The following is a 22,421-nucleotide window of genomic DNA, read 5'->3' on the forward strand; positions in this document are numbered from 1 at the left end:
TCCTGAGAGAAGAGAGCAAGAAACAGAGAAAAACTACATAAACAGACATAAAACAAGTAACAAAATGGCAGTAAGTACATACTTATCAATAATTACTTTGAATGTAAATGGACTAAACACTCCAATCAAAAGATACATGGTGACAGAGCGGATGAAAAAGCAAGACCCATCTATAAGCCTAAAAAGAGACTCATTTCAGACCTAAAGAAACATGCAGATTGAAATTGAAGGGAAGAAGCATTTATCACGCAAAAGGAAGTGAAAAGAGAGCCAGGGTAGTAATACTTGTGCATCAGATAAAACAGGCTATAAAACAAAGAAGATAACAAGAGACGAAGAAGGACACTATATAAACATAAAGGGGACAATCCAACAAGATATAACAATTATAAATATATATGCACCCACCATGGAAGCATCCAAATACATTAAGCAATTGATAACAAATATGCAAAATGTAATCAACAGTAACACAGTAACAATAAAGAGCTTTAACACCCCACTTACAGCAATGGATAGATCATCCAAACAGAAAATCAACAAAAAAACAAAGACTTTGAATGACACACTGGACCAGATGGATCTAATAGATATATTTAGAACATTCCATCCTAGAACAGCAGAATACTTTGCAAGCACACAAGAAATATTCTCCAGAATAGATTACATATTAGACCACAAAACAAATCTCAGCAAATTCAAAAAGACTGAAGTCATACCATGCATCTTTTCTTACCATAACACTATGAAACTAGAAATGAAACACAAGAAACTATCTGGAAAGAATACAAATACAGGGAAATTAAATAACATGATACTAAGCAATAAATGGGTCAACCAAGAAATCAAAGAGGAAATCAAAAAATACATGAACAAATTAAAATGAAAATACAACAGTCCAAAATCTTTGGGATGCAGCAAAAGCTGTTCTAAAAGGAAAGTTTATAACAGTACAGACCTATCTCAAGAAGCCAAGAAAAATCTCAAATAAACAATCTAACCTTACAAAAAAAGGAGCTAGAAAAAGAAGAACAAACAAAACCCCAACCAGTAGATGGAAGAAAATAATAAAGATTAGAGTAGAAATAAATGAAATAGAAACTAAAAAAACAATAGAACAGATCAATGAAACCAGAAGCTGGTTCTTTGAAAAAATCAACAAAATTGATAGATTTTTAGTAGTACTCATTAGAGAACATTATGAAAAATTATATGCCAACAAACTGGGACAACCGAGAAGAAATGGATAAATTCACAGAAACACATAACATCCCAAAAGTGAATCAGGTAAAAATAGGAAAACTGAACAGACCGATTACCAGCAAAGAAATTTATTTTATCTTTTTAAGATTTTATTTATTTATTTGAGAGAAAGAGAGCACATGAGAGAGAGGAGAGGCAAGGGAGAGGGAGAAGCAGACTCCCCAACAGCAGGGAGCCCGACGTAGGACTCAATCCGAGGACCCAAGGATCATGACCTGAGCTGAAGGCAGACACCCAATCAACAGAGCCAGCCAGGGACCTCATCATCAAAGAAATGTAATTAGTAATCAAAAACACCCAACCAAAGTCTAGGACCAGATGGCTTCACAGGTGAATTCTACCAAACATTTAAAGGGAAGTTAGTATCTAATCTTCTCATTCTCAAACTCTTCCAAAAACTAAAAGAGGAAAGAAAGCGTCAAATTCACTCTATCATTACCCTGATACCAAAATCAGATAAAAACACTACAGGGGCGCCTGGGTGGCTCAGTTGTTAAGCATCTGCCTCAGCTCAGGGCGTGATCCCAGAGTCCTGGGATCGAGCCCCACATCAGGCTCCTCTAATGGGAGCCTGCTTCTTCCTCTCCCACTCCCCCTGCCTGTGTTCCCTCTCTTGCTAGCTCTCTCTCTCTCTCTCTCTCTCTGTCAAATAAATAAATAAAATCTTTAAAAAAAAAAAAACACTACAAAAAAAGAACTACAGGTCAATATCGCTGATGAACAGAGATGCAAAAATCCTCCACAGAATATTAGCAAACTGAATCCAACAATACACTAGAAAGAATCACTCATCACAATCAAGTGAGGTTTATTCTGGGATGCAAGGGTGGGTTGATACTCATAAATCAAGTAACATGATACATCACATTAAGAAGAGAGAAGATAAAAACCACATGAACATCTCAAAAGAAGCAGAAAAGGCATTTGACAAAGTACAGCATCCATTCATGATAAAAACCCTCCACAAAGTAGGTTTGGAGGGAACATACCCCAACATAATAAAGGCCATATATGAGAAGCCCACAGCAAACATCACACTCAATGGGGGAAAACTGATGAAAGCCTTTCCCCTAAGGTCAGGAACAAGACACAATGTCCACTCTAACCATATTTATTCAACATAGTACTAAAAGTCCCAGCCACCACAATCAGACAACAAAAAGAAATAAAAGGAACCCAAACTGGTAAGCAAGAAGTAAAACTTCCACTATTTGCAGATGACATGATACCATATATAGACTAAAGACTCCACCAAAAAAACTACGAGAACTGATAAATGAATTCAATAAGGCCACAGGATACAAAATTGATTTCTATACATTAATAATGAAGTAGCAGAAAGAGAAACTAAAAATTCCATTTACCACTGCACCAAAAATAATAAAATACCTGGGAATAAACTTAGCTAAGGAGGTGAACAACTTGTACTCTGAAAACTCTAAAACACTGATGAAAGAAATTGAAGACAACACAAACAAATGGAAAGATATTCATACTCATGGACTGGAAGAACAGATATTGTTAAAATGTGCATATGACCAAAAACGATCTATAGATTTAATGCAATTCCTATCAAAATACCAACAGTGTTTTTCACAGAGCTAGAACAAACAATCTAAAGTTTGTAAGGAAACACAAAAGTCCCCCAAAGGCCAAAGCAATCTTGATAAAGAATAACAAAACCAGAGGTATCACCATCCCAGATTTCAAGATATACAACAAAGCTGTAGTAATCAAAACAATATGGTCCTGACACAAAAATACATATATGAAGATAACAAAATAGAAAGACCACAGACAAATTCACAATTATATCGTCAATTAATCTTCGACAAACAAGGCAAGAATATACAATGGGAAAAGAGCCTCTTCAACACATGGTGTTGGGAAAACTGGACAGCAACATGCAAAAGAATGACACTGAACCACTTTCTTACACCAAACACAAAAATAAACTAAAAATGGGTTGAAGACCTAAATTTGAGACCTGAAACCATAAAAATCCTAGAAGAGATCAGAGGCAGTAATTTCTTTGACAGTGGCCAAAACAATTTTGTAGCAATGTCTCCTGAGGCAAGGTAAATAAAAGCAAAAATAAACTATTGGGACTACATCAGAATAAAAAGCTTCTAAATAGCAAAGGAAACAATCAACAAAATATGTGATAAAGGGTTAGTATCCAAAACATATGAAGAACTAATATAACACCAAAAAACCAAATAATCCAATTTTTAAAAATGGGCCAAGACATGAACATACATTTCTGCAAAGACGACATACAGGTAGCCAACAGACACATGAAAAGATGCTCAACATCAATCATCACCAGGTAAATGCAAATCAAAACCACAATGAGATATCACCTCATACCTGCCACAATGGCTAATATCAAAACCACGAGTAAACAACAAGAGCTGGCAAGGGTATGGAAAGAAAAGAACCCTCCTGCACTGTTGGTGGGAATGTAAACTAGCACAGCCACTGTGGAAAACAGTATGGAGGTTCCTCAAAAAATTAAAAATACAACTACCCTTCAATCCAACAATTACACTATTGGGTACTTATCTAAAAAATACAAACAGAGAATCCAAGATGGCAGAGGAGTAGGAGACCTTAGCTTTGTCTGGTCCCAGGAATTCTATCAAATCATTCTGAACACCTGTGAACTCAATTGGAGATCTAAGAAAAGAACTGCCGCAATTCTATAAATAGAAAAGTGACAACTTTCTGCAAGGAACAAGGTGTAGAGAAGTGAACCCGAGCCGAATATATGGCAAGATAAACTGCGGGGGTGGGGGGGAGCCTCCATAAGCCACCTACTCTGAAGTGACATAGCAGCGGAGTGCAAAATCAGAACTTTTAGAAGTCTGCTACAGTGAGGGACAACCCTGCCTGAAAGGTGTGCCGGTGGCAAAGCGGGTCAGAATCCTAGCTGGGACAGTGTGGTCTCAGGATCCCCGGGGTCACAGAAAAAATGGAGGTGCCTGAGTGCAGAAGCATTACCAAGCACTGGAGCAGGGAAGCTGGCTGTAATCAGTGAGCACAGAAGTGGGCTTTCAGCTCAGGGTTGCCATAAACCACCAACTGCAGCCGGGTCAGGTGACTGCTCTCCAAGTAGGGACCCAGCAAGCCACAGAACCACATGAGAACCGCCTCCCTTCCCCAGGATGAGTGGTATGGGTGTGCACTGCAGGAGTCAGCAAGGTTTGGAGAGAAGCAGGGTCACCTCCCTGGGACAGAAACACTCGCTCACAGGCTGGGTGAGCATGGGATACTGACAGCGACCAGGGAGACAGCAGTGATTTACTGCTTCTCCCCGAGGGTGCACTGAGGAGTGGGAGGAACAAACTTTTGGCTCAGGCTGTAGACTGGGAGGCAGTCATGTTCATTCTCATCCTCTAAAACTGTTTGGAAAGCCGTTAGGGACCAAAAGCCACACAGAGCAATCCAGAGCAGCCTGGCCCCATGGCAAGGGTGGTGTAATTCCACCCGGAGCAAACACACCTAAGAATCAGCAAAACAGGCCCCTCCCCCAGAAGACCAGCAAGAACATCCTGCTAAGACCAAGTTTACCAATCAGACAGAATGGCAAAATTCCAGGGCTAGGGGAAAATAGAGAATTCGTTGTTTTTTTCCCCTCATGACTCTTTAGTCTTTCAATTTTTTTTCTCTTTCCTTTTCAATCAATTTCTTATCAACTCTTTTTTAAGTCTTTTTAAATTTTTATTCTTAAATTTACATTCTATCATTTCTTTGTATTTAATTTTATATCTGTATATATAAAAGTTTTTCATTCTTTACATTTTTGGGATGCGGTTTCTTCTAACAAACAGAACAAAACACACACAGAATCCAGCATATTGCTCTGTTCTAGTCACCTGACTATATTCTCTCTCTTTTTTTTCCGATTTCAGGTCTCTTCTGATTTGTTTAGTGGACATTTTTCTGGGATTGCTGTTGCCATTTTAGTATTTTGTTCACTCGTTCATCTATTCTCTGGAAAAAATGACAAGGGATACCTGGATGGCTCAGTCCGTTAAGCACCTGCCTTTGGCTCAGGTCATGATCCCAGGGTCCTGGGATCAAGCCCCACCTTGGGCTTCCTGCTCTGCGGGGAGCCTGCTTCTCCCTCTCCCTCTACCTGCTGATCACCCTGCTTGCGCTCTCTCTATATGTCACTGACAAATAAGTAAAATCTTAAAAAAAAAAAAAATCCATCTTTAAAAGAAAGAAAGAACAACAAGATGGAAAAACTCACCTCAAAAAAAGAGAACAAGAGGCAGTACTGACTGCTAAGGACCTAATCAGTATGGACATAAGTAAGATGTCAGAACTAGAGTGCAGAATATAAAGATACTAGCTGGGCTTGAAAAAAAGCAGAGAACACACTAGAGAATTCCTTTCTGGAGAAACAAACAATAATCTAATCAAGCCAAAATCAAAAAGCTATTATGAAATACAATAAAAAAGGGAGGCTCTGCCTGCTAGGATAAATGAGACAGAAGAGAGAATTAGCGATATAGAAGACAAAATGATGGAGAATAAAGAAGCTGAGAAAAAGAAACAACTGGATCATGAGGGGAGAATTTAAGTGATAAGTGATACCATAAAGCAAAAGAACATTAGAATTGGGATCCCAGAAGAAAAGAAAGAAAGATGGGCAGAAGGTATACTGGAGCAAATAATAGTTGAGAACTTCCTGAATCTGGGGAAGGAAACAGGCATTCAAGTCCAGGAGGCACAGAGAAGCCCCCTCAAAATCAATAAAAATAGGTCAACACCCTGACATCTAATAGTGAAGCTTGCAAATTTCACAGATAAAAGAGAAAATCCTGAAAGAGGCTCAGGACAAAAGGTCCTTAACCTACAAGGGTAGACACATAAGGCTAGCAGCAGACCTATCCACAGAGACCTGGCAGGCCAGAAAGGACCAATATAATATATTCAAGATGCTAAATGAGAAAAATAGGCAGCTGGCTGTCACTCAGAATGAAAGGGGAGATAAACAGCTTCCAGGACAAACAGAAACTAAAAGAATTTGTGATCACTAAATCAGCCCTGCAAGAAATATTAAATAGGGTATCCTGTAAGCAAAGAGCTAGCCCAAAAGTAACACAGACCAGAAAGGAACAGACACAATATACACTAACAGTCACCTTATAGGCAATACAGAGACACTAAATTCATATTTTTCAATAGTTACCCTGAATGTAAATGGGCTAAATGCCCCAATCAAAAGACACAGGGTATCAGATTGGATAAAAAAGCAAGACCCATCAATATGCTGCTTATAAGAGACTCATTTTAGACCCAAATACAACTCCAGACTTAAAGTGAGGGGGTGGAAAACCATTTATCATGCTAATGGACATCAAAAGAAAGCTGGGGTGGCAATCCTTTTATCAGAAAATTAGATTTCAGGGGCGCCTGGGTGGCTCAGTCGTTAAGCGTCTGCCTTCAGCTCAGGGCGTGATCCCAGCGTTCTGGGATCGAGCCCCACATCAGGCTCCTCCGCTGGGAGCCTGCTTCTTCCTCTCCCACTCCCCCTGCTTGTGTTCCCTCTCTCGCTGGCTGTCTCTCTCTCTGTCAAATTAATAAATAAAATCTTTAAAAAAAAAAAAAAAGAAAGAAAATTAGATTTCAAACCAGACTGTAATAAGAGATGAGGAAGGACACTATATCATACTTAAAGGGTCTATCCAACAAGAAGATCTAACAATTGTAAATATTTATGCCCCTAACATGGGAGCAGCCAATTATATAAGCCAATTAATAACAAAATCAAAGAAATACATTGACAATAATACAATTATAGTAGGGGACTTTAACACCCCACTCACTACAATGGACAGATCATGTAAGCAAAAGATCACCAAGGAAATAAGGGCTTTAAATGACACACTAGACCAGTTGGACTTCACAGATATATTCAAAACATTCCCTCCCAAAGGAACAGAATACACATTCTTCTTGAGTGCACATGGAACATTTTCCAGAATAGATCACATACTGGATCAAAAATCAGGTCTCAACCAGTACAAAAAGATTGGGATCAATCCCTGCATATTTTCAGATCACAATGCTTTGAAACTGGAATTCAATCACAAGAGGAAATTTGGAAAGAACTCAAATACATGGAGGTTAAAGAGCATACTACTAAAGAATGAATGGGTCAACCAGAGAATTAAAGAAGAATTTAAAAAATTCCTGGAAGCAAATGAAAACGACAACACAACTGTTCAAAACCTTTGGGATGCAGCAAAGGCGGTCCTAAGAGGGAAGTATACAGCAATACAAGCCTTTCTCAAGAAACAAGAAAGGTCTCAAATACATAACCTAACCTTACACCTAAAGGAGCTGGAAAAAGAACAGCAAATAAAGCCTAAAACAAGCAGGAAAAGAGAATTAATAAAGATTAGAGCAGAAATCAATGAACTAGAAATCAAAAGAACAGGAGAAGAGATCAATGAAACTAGGAGCTGGTTCTTTGAAAGAATTAATAAGATTGATAAACACCTGTCCAGACTTATCAAAAAAAGAAAAGAGAAAGGACCCAAATAAATAAAATCATAAATGAAAGATGAGAGATCACAGCCAACACCAAAGAAATACAAACAATTATAAGAACATATTATGAGCAACTTATATGCCAACAAATGAGGCAGTCAGGAAGAAATGGCTGCATTCCTAGAGACGCACAAACTACCAAAACTCAAACTGGAAGAAATAGAAAACCTGAGCAGGCCCATAACCAACAAGGAAACTGGAACAGTAATCAAAAATCTCCAAACAAACAGGAGTCCAGGGCCAGATGGACTCCCAGCAGAATTCTATCAAACATTTAAAGAAGAATTAATACCTATTCTTCTGAAGCTGTTTCAAAAAACAGAAATGGAAGGAAAACTTCCAAACTCATTTTATGAGGCCAGCATTACCTTGATCCCAAAACCACACAAAGACCCCACTAAAAAGAAGAATTACAGACCAATATGTCTGATGAATATGGATGCAAATATTCTCACCAAAATATTGGACAATTGGATCCAACAGTACACTGAAAGGACTATTCACGACGACCAAGTGGGATTTATTCCTGGGCTGCCAAGGTGATTCAACATCTGCAAATCAATCACTATAATACACCACATTAATAAAAGAAAGGACAAGAACCATATCATCCTCCCAGATGCAGAAAAAAGCATTTGACAAAGTACACCATCCTTTCTTGATTAAAACTCCTCACAGCGTAGGGATAGAGAGAACATGCCTCAATATCATAAAAGCCATATACAAAAAGCCCACAGTGAATAGCATTCTCAATGGGGAAAGACTGAGAGAGCTTTGCCCCTAAGGTCAGGAACACAGCAGGGATGCCCACTCTCACCACTGTTGTTTAACATAGTACTAGAAGTCCTAGCCTCAGCAATCAGACAACAACAACAAAAAAATAAAAGGCATCTGAATCAGCAAAGAAGTCAAACTCACTTTTCACAGACACCATGATACTCTATGCGGAGAAAACAAAAGACTCCACCCCAAAATTGCTAGAACTCATACAGGATATAAAATGAATGCACGGAAATCAGTTGCACATCTATACACGGAGACAGAAGAAGGAGCAATTAAGGAGTCGATCCCATTTACAATTGTACCAAAAACCATAAGATACCAGGAATGATCCTAACCAAAGAGGCAAAGGATCTGTACTCAGAAAACTACAGAACACTCATGAAAGAAATTGAGGAAGACACAAAGAAATGGAAAAACGTTCCATGCCCATGGATTCGAAGAACAAATATTGTTAAAATGTCTATGCTACCCAGAGCAATCTATACATTCAATGCAATCCCTAACAACATACCATCAACTTTTTTCATAGAGCTGGAACAAATAATCCTAAAATTTGTATGGAGCCAGAAAAGACCCCGAATAGCCAAAGGAATGTTTAAAGAGTGAACCAAAGCTGGTAGCATCACAATTCTGGACTTCAAGCTCTATTACAAAGCTATAATCATCAAGACGGTATGGTACTGACACAAAAACAGATACAGAGATCAATGGAACAGAATAGAGAACCGAAAAGTGAACCCTCAACTCTACAGTCAAGTAATCTTTGACAAAGCAGGAAAGAATATTCAATGGAAAAAAGACAGTCTCTGCAACAAATGGCGTTGGAAAAACTGGACAGCCACATGCAGAAGAATGAAACTGGACCATTTTCTTACACGATACACAAAAATAGACTCAAAATGGATGAAAGAGCTAAACCTAAGACAGGCATCCATCGAAGTCCTAGAGGAGAAAACAGGCAGCAACCTCTGTGACCTTGTTCACAGCAACTGCTTGCTAGACACGTCTCCAAAGGCAAGGGAAACAAAAGCAAAAATGAACTACTGTGACTTCATCAAGATAAAAACCTTTTGCACAGCAAAGGAAACAGTCAACAAAACCAAGACAACCAAGAGAATGGGAGAACATATTTGCAAATGACATATCAAATAAAGGGCTATTATCCAAAATTTGTAAAGAACTTATCAAACTCAACACCCAAAGAACGAATAATCCAATCAAGAAATGGGGGAAGACATGAACAGACACTTCTCCAAAGAAGACATCCAAATGGCCGATAGACACGTGAAAAAGTGCTCCACGTCACCTGGAATCAGGGAAATACAACTAAAACCACAACAAGATACCACCTCACAGCAGTCACGATGGCTAAAATTAACAAATCAGGAAATGACAGATGTTGGCGAGGATATGGAGAAAGGAGAACCTTCCTATATTGTTGGTGGGAATGGAAGCTGTGCATCTACTCTGGAAAACAGTATGGAGGTTCCTTGAAAAGTTGAAAATAGAGCTACCCTATGACCCAGCAATTGCACTACTAGGTATTTACCACAAAGGTACAAATGTAGTGATCCGAAGGGGCACCTGCACCCCAGTGTTTATGGCAGCAATGTCCACAATAGCCAAATTATGGAAAGAGTCTCAATGTCCACTGACAGATGAATGGATAAAGAAGATGTGGTATATATACACAATGGAATACTATTCAGCCATCAAAAAATATGAAATTTTGCCATTCGCAAGGATGTGGATGGAACTAGAGGGTATTATGCTCAGCAAAATAAATCAATCAGAGAAAAACAATTATCTTATGATCTCACTCTTATGTGGAATTTAAGAAGCAAAACATAGGAGCATAGGGGAAGGGAGGGAAAGATAAAACGAGATGAAATCAAAGAGGGAGACAAATCATAAAAGACTTAATCACAGAAAACAACCTGAAGGCTGGTGGGGTTGGGGGGATGGGGTAACTGGGTGATGGACATTAAGGAGGGCATGTGATGTAATGAGCACTGGGTATTATATAAGACTGATGAATCACTGAACTCTACCTCTGAAACTAATTATATACTATATGTTAATTAACTGAATTTAAATTTTAAAAATTTTAGAAATTTAAAAAAATAAGGGAAAATAAATAAAATTTAATTAACCCAATCAAAACAAAACAAACAAATAAAAACAAAAACACTAATTCCACGGGCTACATGCCCTCCTGTGTTTATTGCCTCATTATTTAGAATAACCTAACTATGGAAGCTGCCCAAGTGTCTATCAATAGACGAATGGATAAATAAGATGTGGTTCAAACACACACACACACACACGCATGCACACACACAAAGGAATATTAGTCAGCCATAAAAGAGAATAAAATCTTGGGGCGCCTGGGTGGCTCAGTCGGTTAAAGATCTGCCTTCGGCTCAAGTCATGATCTCGGGTTCCCTGATCAGCAGGGAGTCCACCTCTATCTCTGACCCTCCCCCATGCTTGTCCTCTTTCTCTCTCTCAAATAAATACAAACCTTTAAAAATTTTTTTAAAAAGAGAATAAAATCTTGCCATTTGCAACAACATCGATGGAGCTAGAAAGTATTATGCTAAGTGAAATAGTCAGAGAAAGACAAATACCATATGATTTCACTCATATGGATTTTAGGAAACAAAACAAACAAGCCAAGTGGAGGCGGGGCGAGAGAGAGAAGCAAACCTAGAAACCGACTTTTAAGTACAGCACGAACTGATGGTTAGCTGAGGGGAAGTTGGTGAGACTCAGTGAAATGTGTGAAGCAGAGTACACCTAACATGATAAACACTGAGTAATTACAAAATTGATGAATCACTATATTGTATACCTGAAACTAATATAACACTGTATGTTAACTATACTGTAATTAAAATTTTTAAAAAAGGTTGATAAAAACACATGGGTCATTAGTCCATGTGATTTTGTTTTAACACCTGTAGCGAAAAAACTATTTATAATTTCAATCTATAAATCATTGTGAACCTTCTAATACAAACTAAATATTTAATCTTCCTTGAGAGAATAGCACAGAAAAAAATTCTGACATATGGCAAAAGTTAGAATAAATGTGGCATCAAAGATCAGTGGGGAAAGGGTAGGTTATTCAGAAGACGGTGTGCTAGGCCCCCTGAGTAGCTCAGTCAGTTAAACGTCTGCCTTTGGCTCGTTGTCCTAGGGCCCCGGGATCAAGTCCGGAGTCAGGCTCCCTGCTCAGTGGGAGCCTGCTTCTCCCTCTCCCTGTCACTTCTCCTGCTTGTGCATGCGCTCTGACAAAAAAAATAAATAAAAAACTTTAAGAAAAAAAAGAAAGAAAGGGGGCGCCTGGGTGGCACAGCGGTTAAGCGTCTGCCTTCGGCTCAGGGCGTGATCCCGGCCTTCTGGGATCGAGCCCCACATCAGGCTCCTCCGCTGTGAGCCTGCTTCTTCCTCTCGCACTCCCCCTGCTTGTGTTCCCTCTCTCGCTGGCTGTCTATCTCTGTCAAATAAATAAATAAAATCTTTAAAAAATTTAAAAAAAAAAAAAAAAAGAAAGAAAGAAAATGGTGTGCCAATGGGTAACTATCAAAAAGGGATGAATAAGTCTATCACAGGAGAAGTAAAAATAAATTCTAGGTGAACTAATGATTAAGTATAAAGTGAAACTTCAAACAATATCTGATCTTGAGAAAGAAGCAACTAAGGAAAAAGTATATATAGCAAAGTTGAATACCAACAGATATGTATAAAAATTATTCAACTTCCATCAAACCAAAAAGTTGTAAATAAACAAAACACTACCAGTGGTTTTTAATGTTCTAACACCCAGCCAAGCAAGACCCGGGAAAACTAGAACTCTCAATCACTAGTAATGGTATAACTTGTTACTGCTTTTTCAAGAGGATAATTTTGCAATCAGCGTTAAGAGCTTTAAAAATGCTCATAACTTTTGACTTCGGTATTTCACCTCTAAATACCTAGCCTACTAAAACAAAGATCTGTATGAATTCAGTCGATGATTCCTTAGTCACAATTCCATAACACAAAAATATCAGAAAACTTTGGCAGCAAATCTATCCTGAATTTATAATTTTTATTTAAAAATTATTTATAACTTATATTTTATTTTATTTTATTGGTGTAAATAAAATTTATTCAGTTCATCAGCCTGGCCTTCAAAGCTGTAATTAATTTGGTCCCTTCCTATTTGTCTATTTCCCAAAATAGCCTCCTACAGGTGCTGTAAACCTGCCACACAAAACCACAATTTTGGCTCTTCTCCAAACATGGTCTAAACTGGCCCCACCATAGCGCCTTTACAGAAGCTGTCCCGCTTCCTGAAATATACTTCCCTTCCCAAATCACGGGTCTTTTCATGAAAAAGGAAAAACTGCACTCCTTTTTAATAAAGCTTCATAGATACTCTCCTGAATCAGAACTAACCTGTCACTGTCCTATGATTCCTGCACAATTTGTACTGTTGAGATATACTTAAGGTAGTCAGAGTCAGCTGCGCATCTCTTTTCTCACTTGGCAGAACTCTGAGAGAGCAGAGGCTAAATATTTCATTGTTCCCCCGATTTCTTAACATAGTGCTTTACACCCTGTACCCTAATGATAATAAACTAACGGATGAGCATACTCATATCAGGATTCATAATAAATATGTTTTTAAAAATTCCATCACTCAAGAGACATGCCATGTGAGTGCTGGGAGGGAGGAGGTAAAGGAGGAGTCAAAGCTGGCACAGTAACTACTGAAACAAAGAAGCAGAAAGACTTGAAGCAGCAAGGTAAGGACAAGGAAAACACAAGTCACTCTACAGTACCAGAAGAGTCCTCCAAGCTTGTCAGTGATGTCAGTTTCTCATTTTCTAATAAACTAGTGTGGCTTAAGTCATTGTGTGTACTCTTGTCTTCAAAATGTTCTCCAGCACGAGGAACAACAATCTGTAAGAAATAAAATGCAAGTAACAGAAGCAAACTCACTACTATGAAGACCACAGTACAAGGCTCCAGAAAGGACCACCAGTGTGCTCAGGATTTATAACTCACAATTTAGGCAATGAAGTTCTAGCTGTTTCATGTGTATCAACAACTTTCTTCCTGCCCCCATGCCACTTTCCTCCCCTGACCCACCCACTGAGACATTGTTAAAAGTTAACATCTCAAATTGTGCACACAACTCAGAAGACCTAGTAATACAGTTAGTACACTAATATGTGACTGAATTTGAACAATACAAGGCTTGGGGAAGTGAAGTGAAGATAACAGCCAAGTTGGACTCTGAAACCTACATTGGAATCACTGATTTTTCTGCTTCTCAACCCAAGGACCACAAAATCCTAATGGCACACAGCAGTTTGTTGAGAGCATTCAAGGCCCAGAATAAAAGGTAATGCCTTCTACATGTCAACTTTATTTCAAAATCTTTTTAAATATATATCAGACAATACCATCTTTAAAATTAGATTGCAAAATACACAATTTTTAAGATAAAAACATGGGCTCTCCATACAATTGCATACTTGTAGAAAACAGTGTGGAACTATGCTCGTAAAGATCTAAAAATGTGGAAACAAAATGTGGAAACAAAAAATACAAATGAACAAACAAACAAACAAACAAAAAACAGAAATAGACTCAAACATATCTGAGAACAAAGTGGTGATTCCTGAAGGGGAGAGACTGGAACGATGGGTGAAACAGATAAATAAGAGGTACAAAATCCCAGTTATAAAATAAATAAGTCACAGGGATGCAAAGTACTACATAGAGAATACAGTCAATAATATTGTCATAACTTTGCATGGTGACAGAGGGTAACTACACTTCCGGTGGAGAGCATTTATAATGTATAGAGTTGTTGAATTGCTTTGTTGTATACCTGAAACTAAGAGAACGTTGTATATCAACTATAGTTTAATTAAAAATAAGAAAGAGGGGTGCCTGGCTGGCTCAGTCAGTTCAGCATCTGCCTTCGGCTCAGGTCATGGTCCCAGGGTCCTAAGATCAAGCCCTGCATCAGGCTCCCTGCTCAGTGGGGAGCCTGTTTCTCTCTCTGCCACTCCCCCTGCTTGTGTTCTCTCTCTAAGAAATAGATAAAATCTTAAAAAATAATAAAAAATAAAAATAAGAAAGAGCTGGGGCGCCTGGCTGGCTCAGTCAGTGGAGCATGTGGCTCTTGATCCCAGGGCTATGAGTTTGAGCCCTCTGTTGGGTGTAGAGATTACTTAAATAAAAAATCTTTTAAAATTAATTAAATTAAAAAGAGCTTATTCTCACCCCACCGCCCCCCCCACACACCAAGTCAGATGCAGTAGTAGCTCCCTCTGGTCTACACCTTCTAACATATTTCTCTTCCTCTTGCTCTTACTTTGTCATCTCCTCTTTATCAGTATCTCATGTTTCTATACTTGTATTGCTGCTTTCCAGTTTTATGGTCCCTCTCTTACGATCAATGATTTCTAATACTTTTCAGAAGCCAATTCTTCAGCCATCCTAAAAAAGCAAATTTCCTACCATGAGGAAAAGTTATGTTCTTTCTCTTTAGAAACCATGTCTTCTAAATGTTCAAGAAATCATGTTATCTACCTTAATTCCAATTTGACTACACCTGAACTTCCTTTAAAAAGCATTTCTCAAATTTGAAAGTTGTTAGCAGTTACATACAAGGAGCAAATGCATAGAGCAGGAGTCGACAAACATTTTCTGTAAAGAGTCAGCTAGCAAAATACTTCAGGTTTTGTCAGCCTTGTAAGGCTCTGTCACAACTTCTCAACTTAGCTATGGTAGCACAAAGCCGCCCGAACGATTCAGAAACAAATGGGCATCACTGTGTCCCAACAAAACTTTACAAAGATAGGCAGACTGGATTTGGACAACAAGCTACCGACTGCCACCCTGAAATAACTCTTTAGACCTTTTTGTTGGTATTTTGTAAACAACTCTTCTAAACACCAGACTCCAGGCCTGAAATCCCTATTAACTGTTTCTGTTGGACATGAACTGTTGCTCTGCTAAGCCCCCCTTCCTTTGAGGAGCCCACCTCTTTTTACATCATACGGACCTGGTGGGGTTGTCAGCTGCATTTCTCTCTGTACATACACACATATGCTGATGTACATGTGTACTCACACACGCAAACACACAAAGAAGCGGATGTCAGTGCAGGCGCAACAAACAGTATTTTAGTCCAACCCAGCCCCTGGCACGGTGATTTACACAGGGGAGAACTTATGACCCAAGTGAGCTCATTACAGTTGTCATCCTTTTTTTTTTTAATTTACCCTCAAAGAAAGATCTCGGTCTTTTTTTTTTTTTAAGATTTTATTTATTTATTTGACAGAGGGAGAGGCAGTGAGAGAGGGAACACAAGCAGGGCAAGTGGGAGAGGGAGAAGCAGGCTTCCGGCTGAGCAGGGAGCCCAGTGTAGGGCTCGATCCCAGAACGCTGGGATCGTCACCTGAGTGGAAGGCAGATGCTTAATGACTGAGCCACCCAGGCGCCCCTCAGTGTTCTTTTTTCGGTCACAAATTTTAAGAATGTAGGCTTGGGTGCCTCTAAATGAAGACAGCCTCCTGACCATTCAACCAACTACTGAGTGCCAACCACGTGCCAGGCACTCAGGATACAATAAACAAAACAAAGAGGGACACTTGGGTGGCTCAGTCAGTTAAGTGCCTGCCTTCAGCTCACGTCATGATCCCAGGGTCATGGGATCGAGTCCTGCATGGGGCTCCCTGCTCAGCAGGGAGTCTGCTTCTCCCTCTGCCTGCCACTCCCGCCTGCTAGTGCTCTCTCTCTCTCTGACAAATAAACAAATAAAATCTTAAGAAGAAATAAAATAAAATAAAATTTTTAAATAAACAAAGAGAAACCCTTACCCTCCCGGAGCCATCTTTCGAGAGGGAGGCAGCAAGGAGTGAAGTAGAGCAAAGGTGGAGAAGTCCTGATGACACAGGAAGCCCTGGACCAAGACTACTCTCACGTGCTGATTACTTGAAGCAGTAATGTGGATTTCTGCTATTTAAAGTACAAGACTTCTAACTAAAATTACTAGTATTTAACACTTATGCATGCGAAATAGGAACCTTCACTCTCCCAATAACACTCTAGAAATTGGTAACATATAAAAGATTACCTTGTTCTCCTTATTATTCATCCATGATTGTAAACAAACATCAACAGGTGAGTCTGTTTGAGAAAACAAAAATAACTGAGACCAAATTATTTTATCAACTAAATACCCAATAACCCCTAAAAATAGCAAATTCATGAACTAAACATTTTTTCCCTTAAGTAGAATAGAGCACTTTTAAATGACGGTATAGGAACTTACCATTGGTCAGTTTAATTAAAAAACTGTCATAGTGGGCAAGTATGAAAAATTATACATATGCCCCAAAAAACCCTGAATATGAATCTAATCAAGACTCTAAAGCTAACTTTTGCTTTATAGAGGATATGGGGAAGAGAGAAACAAGAAAAATGACAGCATGACTAAGCACACAGACAAATCCAAATCACGGGACAATCTACAGGGTAACGGACTGAGCTTTTTTCAACAGGCACTGACTTAGGACACACAACAAATAATATACCATAACATAAGGTAGCCTTCCTTGGACTTCAATTCAAGCAAACCAACCTGGATAATTAGTAAAATGAATATGGACTAGAGTACTATATGATAATAAAAACTGTTAAGTCTGTTAGCAGTGTTAACAGCACTGTGGTTATGTAAGAAAATATCTGTATTTTTAGAGATGCATACTAAAATATGTAGGAATAAAATGATACTTGAGATTTAAAATATCAGAAAAAAGGAATAAAAAAACAGAAGAGATAAAGCAAGTATGACTAAATCTTATACTAACTGAGACTGTGGGATAAGTATATGAGTTTTTTTTTTTAACAGATATAAAATTTGCATACCATGAAATCACCACCCTCTTAAAGCATTCAATTCAGTGGTTTTTAGTATATTCTCAAGGTGGTGCGACCATTAGCACTCTTGGATGCCACAATATTTTCATCACTCCAGAAACACTGTACCCATTAGCAGTCACTCCCCATTCTCCCCTTCCCCTGGACTTCACAAGCACTAATCAATCGTCTCTATGGATTTGCCGATTTGGTGTCTACAGATGCCTGTGGATGAACAGAATCTTAAAACATGTGGCCTTTTGTATCTGTCTTCCTTTACTTAGCCTAATGTTTTCAAAGTTCAACTGTATTATAGTACATATCAATACTTCACTCCATTTATATGGCTCAGTAATACTCCACTGCATGGACACACTACATATTATTTATCCATTCATCACTTGATGGGAGATTTGAGTTGTTTCCACTCTTTTGCTATTGTGATTAATGCTGCTCTGAATATTCAGGTACAAATTTTTGTGGGGACATATTTGTTCACTTCTCTTGGGTATACACCTAGGACTGGAACTGCTAGCTCATATGGGAGAAAAAACTGTCAAACTACTTTCACAGTAACTACCTCATTTTACATACCCACCAGCAAGGAATAAGAGTTTTAATTTCTCCATATCCTCACCAACACTTGCTATTTTCCAGCTTTTTGATTGTAGCTATTATAGTAGATGTAAAGTGATTACTCGTGGTTTTGATTTGCATTTCCCTGATGACTAAAGATGCTGAACATTGTTTCATGTTTATTGGCCATTTTACAACTTCTTTAGACAAATGTCTATTGAAATCCTTTGCCCATTTTACAGTATATTTTTTTATTGAATTGTAAGACATATATATATGATTTGCAAATATTCTGTTTCACCTTTGTGTTGCCTTTTCACTGTCTTTATTTTATTAGTCTTTTGAGGCATGAAAGTTTTCAACTTCAATGAAGTTCAATTTACCAATTTTTTCTTTTATTGCTTGTAAGTGTGAAGAGTTAATACCATTCTCACTACTTTCGTATATATTTGACGCTTTTCATCAAGAGAAATACAAACATCCACTAAGATTTTTAAGAAAAACATACAAAGTACATTCATTCATCAATCCTATAATATGGGCTCAAGTACTGAATCATTGTTTCGAATTACATGCCATCTTCACTACCTAAGAATACAATACATAGTTTAAAATATCTAGCTTTAATTTCTCTGACAAAAGAGGACAAAGAGTACTCAGAAGCAATCTGAAAGCAGAAGTCTATAAATTACTTAGTTTTTACAATTTTCCCCGCATTTTCGTAGTTTCTTTCCCAGATCCAATTTGATAGCAACTGTTCAAATGACTCCAAAGCATTCAACTTGGTTTTCTTAGAAACAATAATTTTAGAATTTATAATTCACCAATTTTTTAAAATAAATTAAGGAACAAAAATGACTGGTGATAACAGCAATTAACTGGCAGGGTGAAGTGTGAAAGGTGTGTCTTGAACACAATGTGTGCTGTGGCCATCTGACAGCATGGTTTCCAAAGGAAACGAGCTTTCAGCTTAATCAATGAAGACAATTAAAAGATTAATCAAGAGACCATTTCCTGTAAAAATATTAATAGGTAAATGCCAAACCATAAGTGTTTTCAGTTTACCGTACTGTAGCTTAAGATAAGTACCAAAGATAGACCAATGAGAAAGGAAATTGAAATACATACATTAGGAAGTAATTTCTAAAAGTTCAGTACCTTGCACTTGTTCCAGTGGTGAAATCCTTTCAAAAGGATCTTGGCTCTGAAAGGGTTTTGCAGTTTTAGCTTGCTCCTCTTCTGTTCTCGCTTTATCACCTTGCAAAGCAGACTCTTCAAGAACAGCATCTGACATATGTTGACTTTCTATGTGGTTCTTTTTCTTAGAGATAGAACTTTTCATTAGGGAACAGAATAATGATTAAATGTTAGTTACCTTGGGTAAATCAATAAAATATTCATTAATCAGTTAGAGAAAAAATGGATACAGTGAAAAGAAAAATTCCCAGGACCAGCCAGAAACTATAATTGGCTCCACTGTAGGTGGTCTGGGGACGGCACACTATTTTGGGTTCAGAGATACACAGTCTACCAAAATCACAGTATCATATTGCTATTTTGCCTCTCAAGTGATAAAATGAGGGTTTTTTTTCTTTCCCAAATAAGTATCTCTGAATCTATCACATGTGGAGAAAAACTCAGCTTTCTAAAAGCAAAACAGACTTAAAGGATACTAGTATATTTGCCAAAAAGCTGATTCTCTGAATTACTAAACGCTTTAAAAGTTTTACTTTTAGCCTCTGCCACTGCCCTTGTCCCCATCTTTGTATCTCTGTTGTTTTATATATGGATGACAATGTTTTTCCTTAAAGGTAATTTTCCTCCCAATCTTCTGCAAAAGCTTGTGGGTCTGATGCAGCTCACCACAGCCTTCTGCTAGCGAGAGAAGGGGTAGGGATGAACTTTTCAGAAAAAGGCCTCTAAATGCAATAAATTCATCATCTGACAAACTGATATCTAGGGCCAGGCTTAAATCTGACCAGGATAGATGAAAAGAAGATAGCCCTTCATATATTCCAAGTGCTAGCCCTCTGTGCCTGAGGCATCTCCCAACTCTAATTTACCTCTCAGTTTCTCCATCTCTGTATTGGGGCTGTAATACACAGAAAGTCAATACCATCAGCTCAATCCAAAGGCACATTCATAAGTACATACAGGAAAGTTTCAGCCCAATCAAACAGAAGCTGAGTAAAACAGAGGGTAGGGGTAGTGGAAAGACTATGGATACAAAGTTGAATGATAGAGAAGACAGAAAAAGAGGTGTGGGGGTGTGCACAAAAACAGAAACTGACAAAATGAAAAGACAGTCTACAGAATGGGAGAAAATACCTGCAAATCATATCTGATAAAGGATTAATATCCAAAGTATATAAAGAACTCATACAACTCAATAGTAAAAACAAAAAGCAAATAAGCAAATAATAACAATTAAAAAATGGGCAGATCTGAGTATTTTTCCAAAGAAGACATACAGATGACCAACAGGTACAAGAAAAGATGTTCCACGTCACTAATCACCAGGGAAATCAGAACCACACTGAGACATCACCTACCACCTCTCATAATAACTACTATAAAAAAGACAAGAGGGATGCCTGGGTGCCTCAGTCTTAGGTTAAGTGCCTGCCTTCAGCTCCGATCATGATCCCAGAGTCCTGGGATCGAGCCCCAAATCAGGCTCCCTGCTCAGTGGGGAGTCTACTTCTCCCTCTACCTGCCACTCCCCCTGCTTGTGCACATGCTCACTCTTTCTCTCTGAAAAATAAATAAAATCTTTAAAAAAATAAATTTAAATAAAATAAAAAAGACAAGAAATAACAAGTGTTGGTGGGGATGGGCAGTGCAGTCGCTATGGAAAACAGTATGGAGGTTCTTCAAAAATTAAAAATAAAACTACCGTATGATCCAGCAATCCCACGTCAAGGTATTTATCCAAAAAAAAACTAAAGCCCTAACTCAAAAAGATGTATGGTGCCCCACGTTCACTGCAGCATTATTTACAACAGTCAAGATGGAAGCAACCTAAGTGTCCGACAGAGGAATAAAAAAAATGTTGTATATATACACGATGGAATATTATTCAGCCATATAAAAAGAAGGAAATCTTGCCATTTGCAATAACATGCATGGACTTTAAAGGGCATTATGGCAAGTAAGACAGAGAAAGACAAATACCACATAATCTCATTTATATGCAGAATCTAAAAATAAGAGTAAAACACTAATCTCAAAGATACAGAGAATAGATTAATGGTTCCCAGAGGTAGGGGATCGGGGCAGGAGAAATGCGTGAAGGGGGTCAAAAGGTACAAACTTCCAGGTAGAAAATAAGTAAGTCATGGGGTTATAATGTAGAGCATGGTGACTATACGTAATAACAGTGTATTGCATATTTGAAAGTTGCTAAGAACAAATCTTAAAAGTTCTCATCACAAGAAAAAAAAATTCTGTAACTATGTAAGGTAACAGATATTAACTAGACTTATTGTGATGACCATTTTGCAGTATATACAAATATCGAATCATTACATTGCACAACTGAAACTAGTATAATGTTATATATCACTTATATTTCAAATAAATGAGAATATGAAAGGGAAAAGAAAGACAATAAAGGTCCCTAGGTGACATATTAAAAAAAAAAAAGGTGGTGGGGACGCAAAATGGTGACATGAAATAAATAAAAAAGAAATCATGACATTTAGGTTAATTTCATATTTCAAAGCCCCCCACTCCAAGAAGAACATGTGCAATTTACCCTTGAACAAGATGGGGGCTAGGGGCACTGACTTCCGGCATAATTGGAAATCCATGTCTAACTTCCGACTCCCCAAAAGCTTAACTACTTACTTGAACTACTGTTGACTGGAAGTCTTACAAATAACATATTCAGTCAATTAACACACACTTTGTATATGTATTATACACTGTATTCTTATAATAAAGCTAGAGGAAAGAAAATGTTGTTAAGAAAATGATAAGGGGGGGGCGCCTGGGTGGCACAGTCGTTAAGCATCTGCCTTCGGCTCAGGGTGTGATCCCGGTGTTCTGGGATCAAGCCCCACATCGGGCTCCTCCACTGGAGGCCTGCTTCTTCCTCTCCCACTCCCCCTGCTTGGGCTCCCTCTCTCACTGGCTGTCTCTCTCTCTGTCAAATAAATAAGTAAAATCTTAAAAAAAAGAAGAAGAAAAAAAATGATAAGGAAGAGAAAATACACTTATAGTACTATGTATTTATTGAAACAAATACCCACGCAGTTCAAGGGTCAACTGCAGTGTGACCATTAGAACTTTACAAAAGA

The 22,421-nt window shown here is 38.2% G+C and overlaps 1 protein-coding gene across 1 annotated transcript in view; it reads right to left on the reverse strand.

Moving 5' to 3' along the window:
- Positions 1-22,421, reverse strand: part of CEP192 (centrosomal protein 192) — a 137,062-nt gene that overhangs the window by 101,263 nt on the left and 13,378 nt on the right. The window contains exons 5-7 of the mRNA XM_040619614.1: positions 19,279-19,454; positions 16,760-16,812; positions 13,446-13,566 (exon numbers count right to left, since the gene is read on the reverse strand). Coding sequence (XP_040475548.1) covers positions 13,446-13,566; positions 16,760-16,812; positions 19,279-19,454 — 350 coding nt within the window. The remainder of the gene's footprint in view (positions 1-13,445; positions 13,567-16,759; positions 16,813-19,278; positions 19,455-22,421) is intronic.

This window comes from Ursus maritimus, unplaced genomic scaffold, assembly GCF_017311325.1.
Source record: "Ursus maritimus isolate PB19 unplaced genomic scaffold, ASM1731132v1 scaffold_33, whole genome shotgun sequence".
NCBI lineage: Eukaryota > Metazoa > Chordata > Mammalia > Carnivora > Ursidae > Ursus > Ursus maritimus.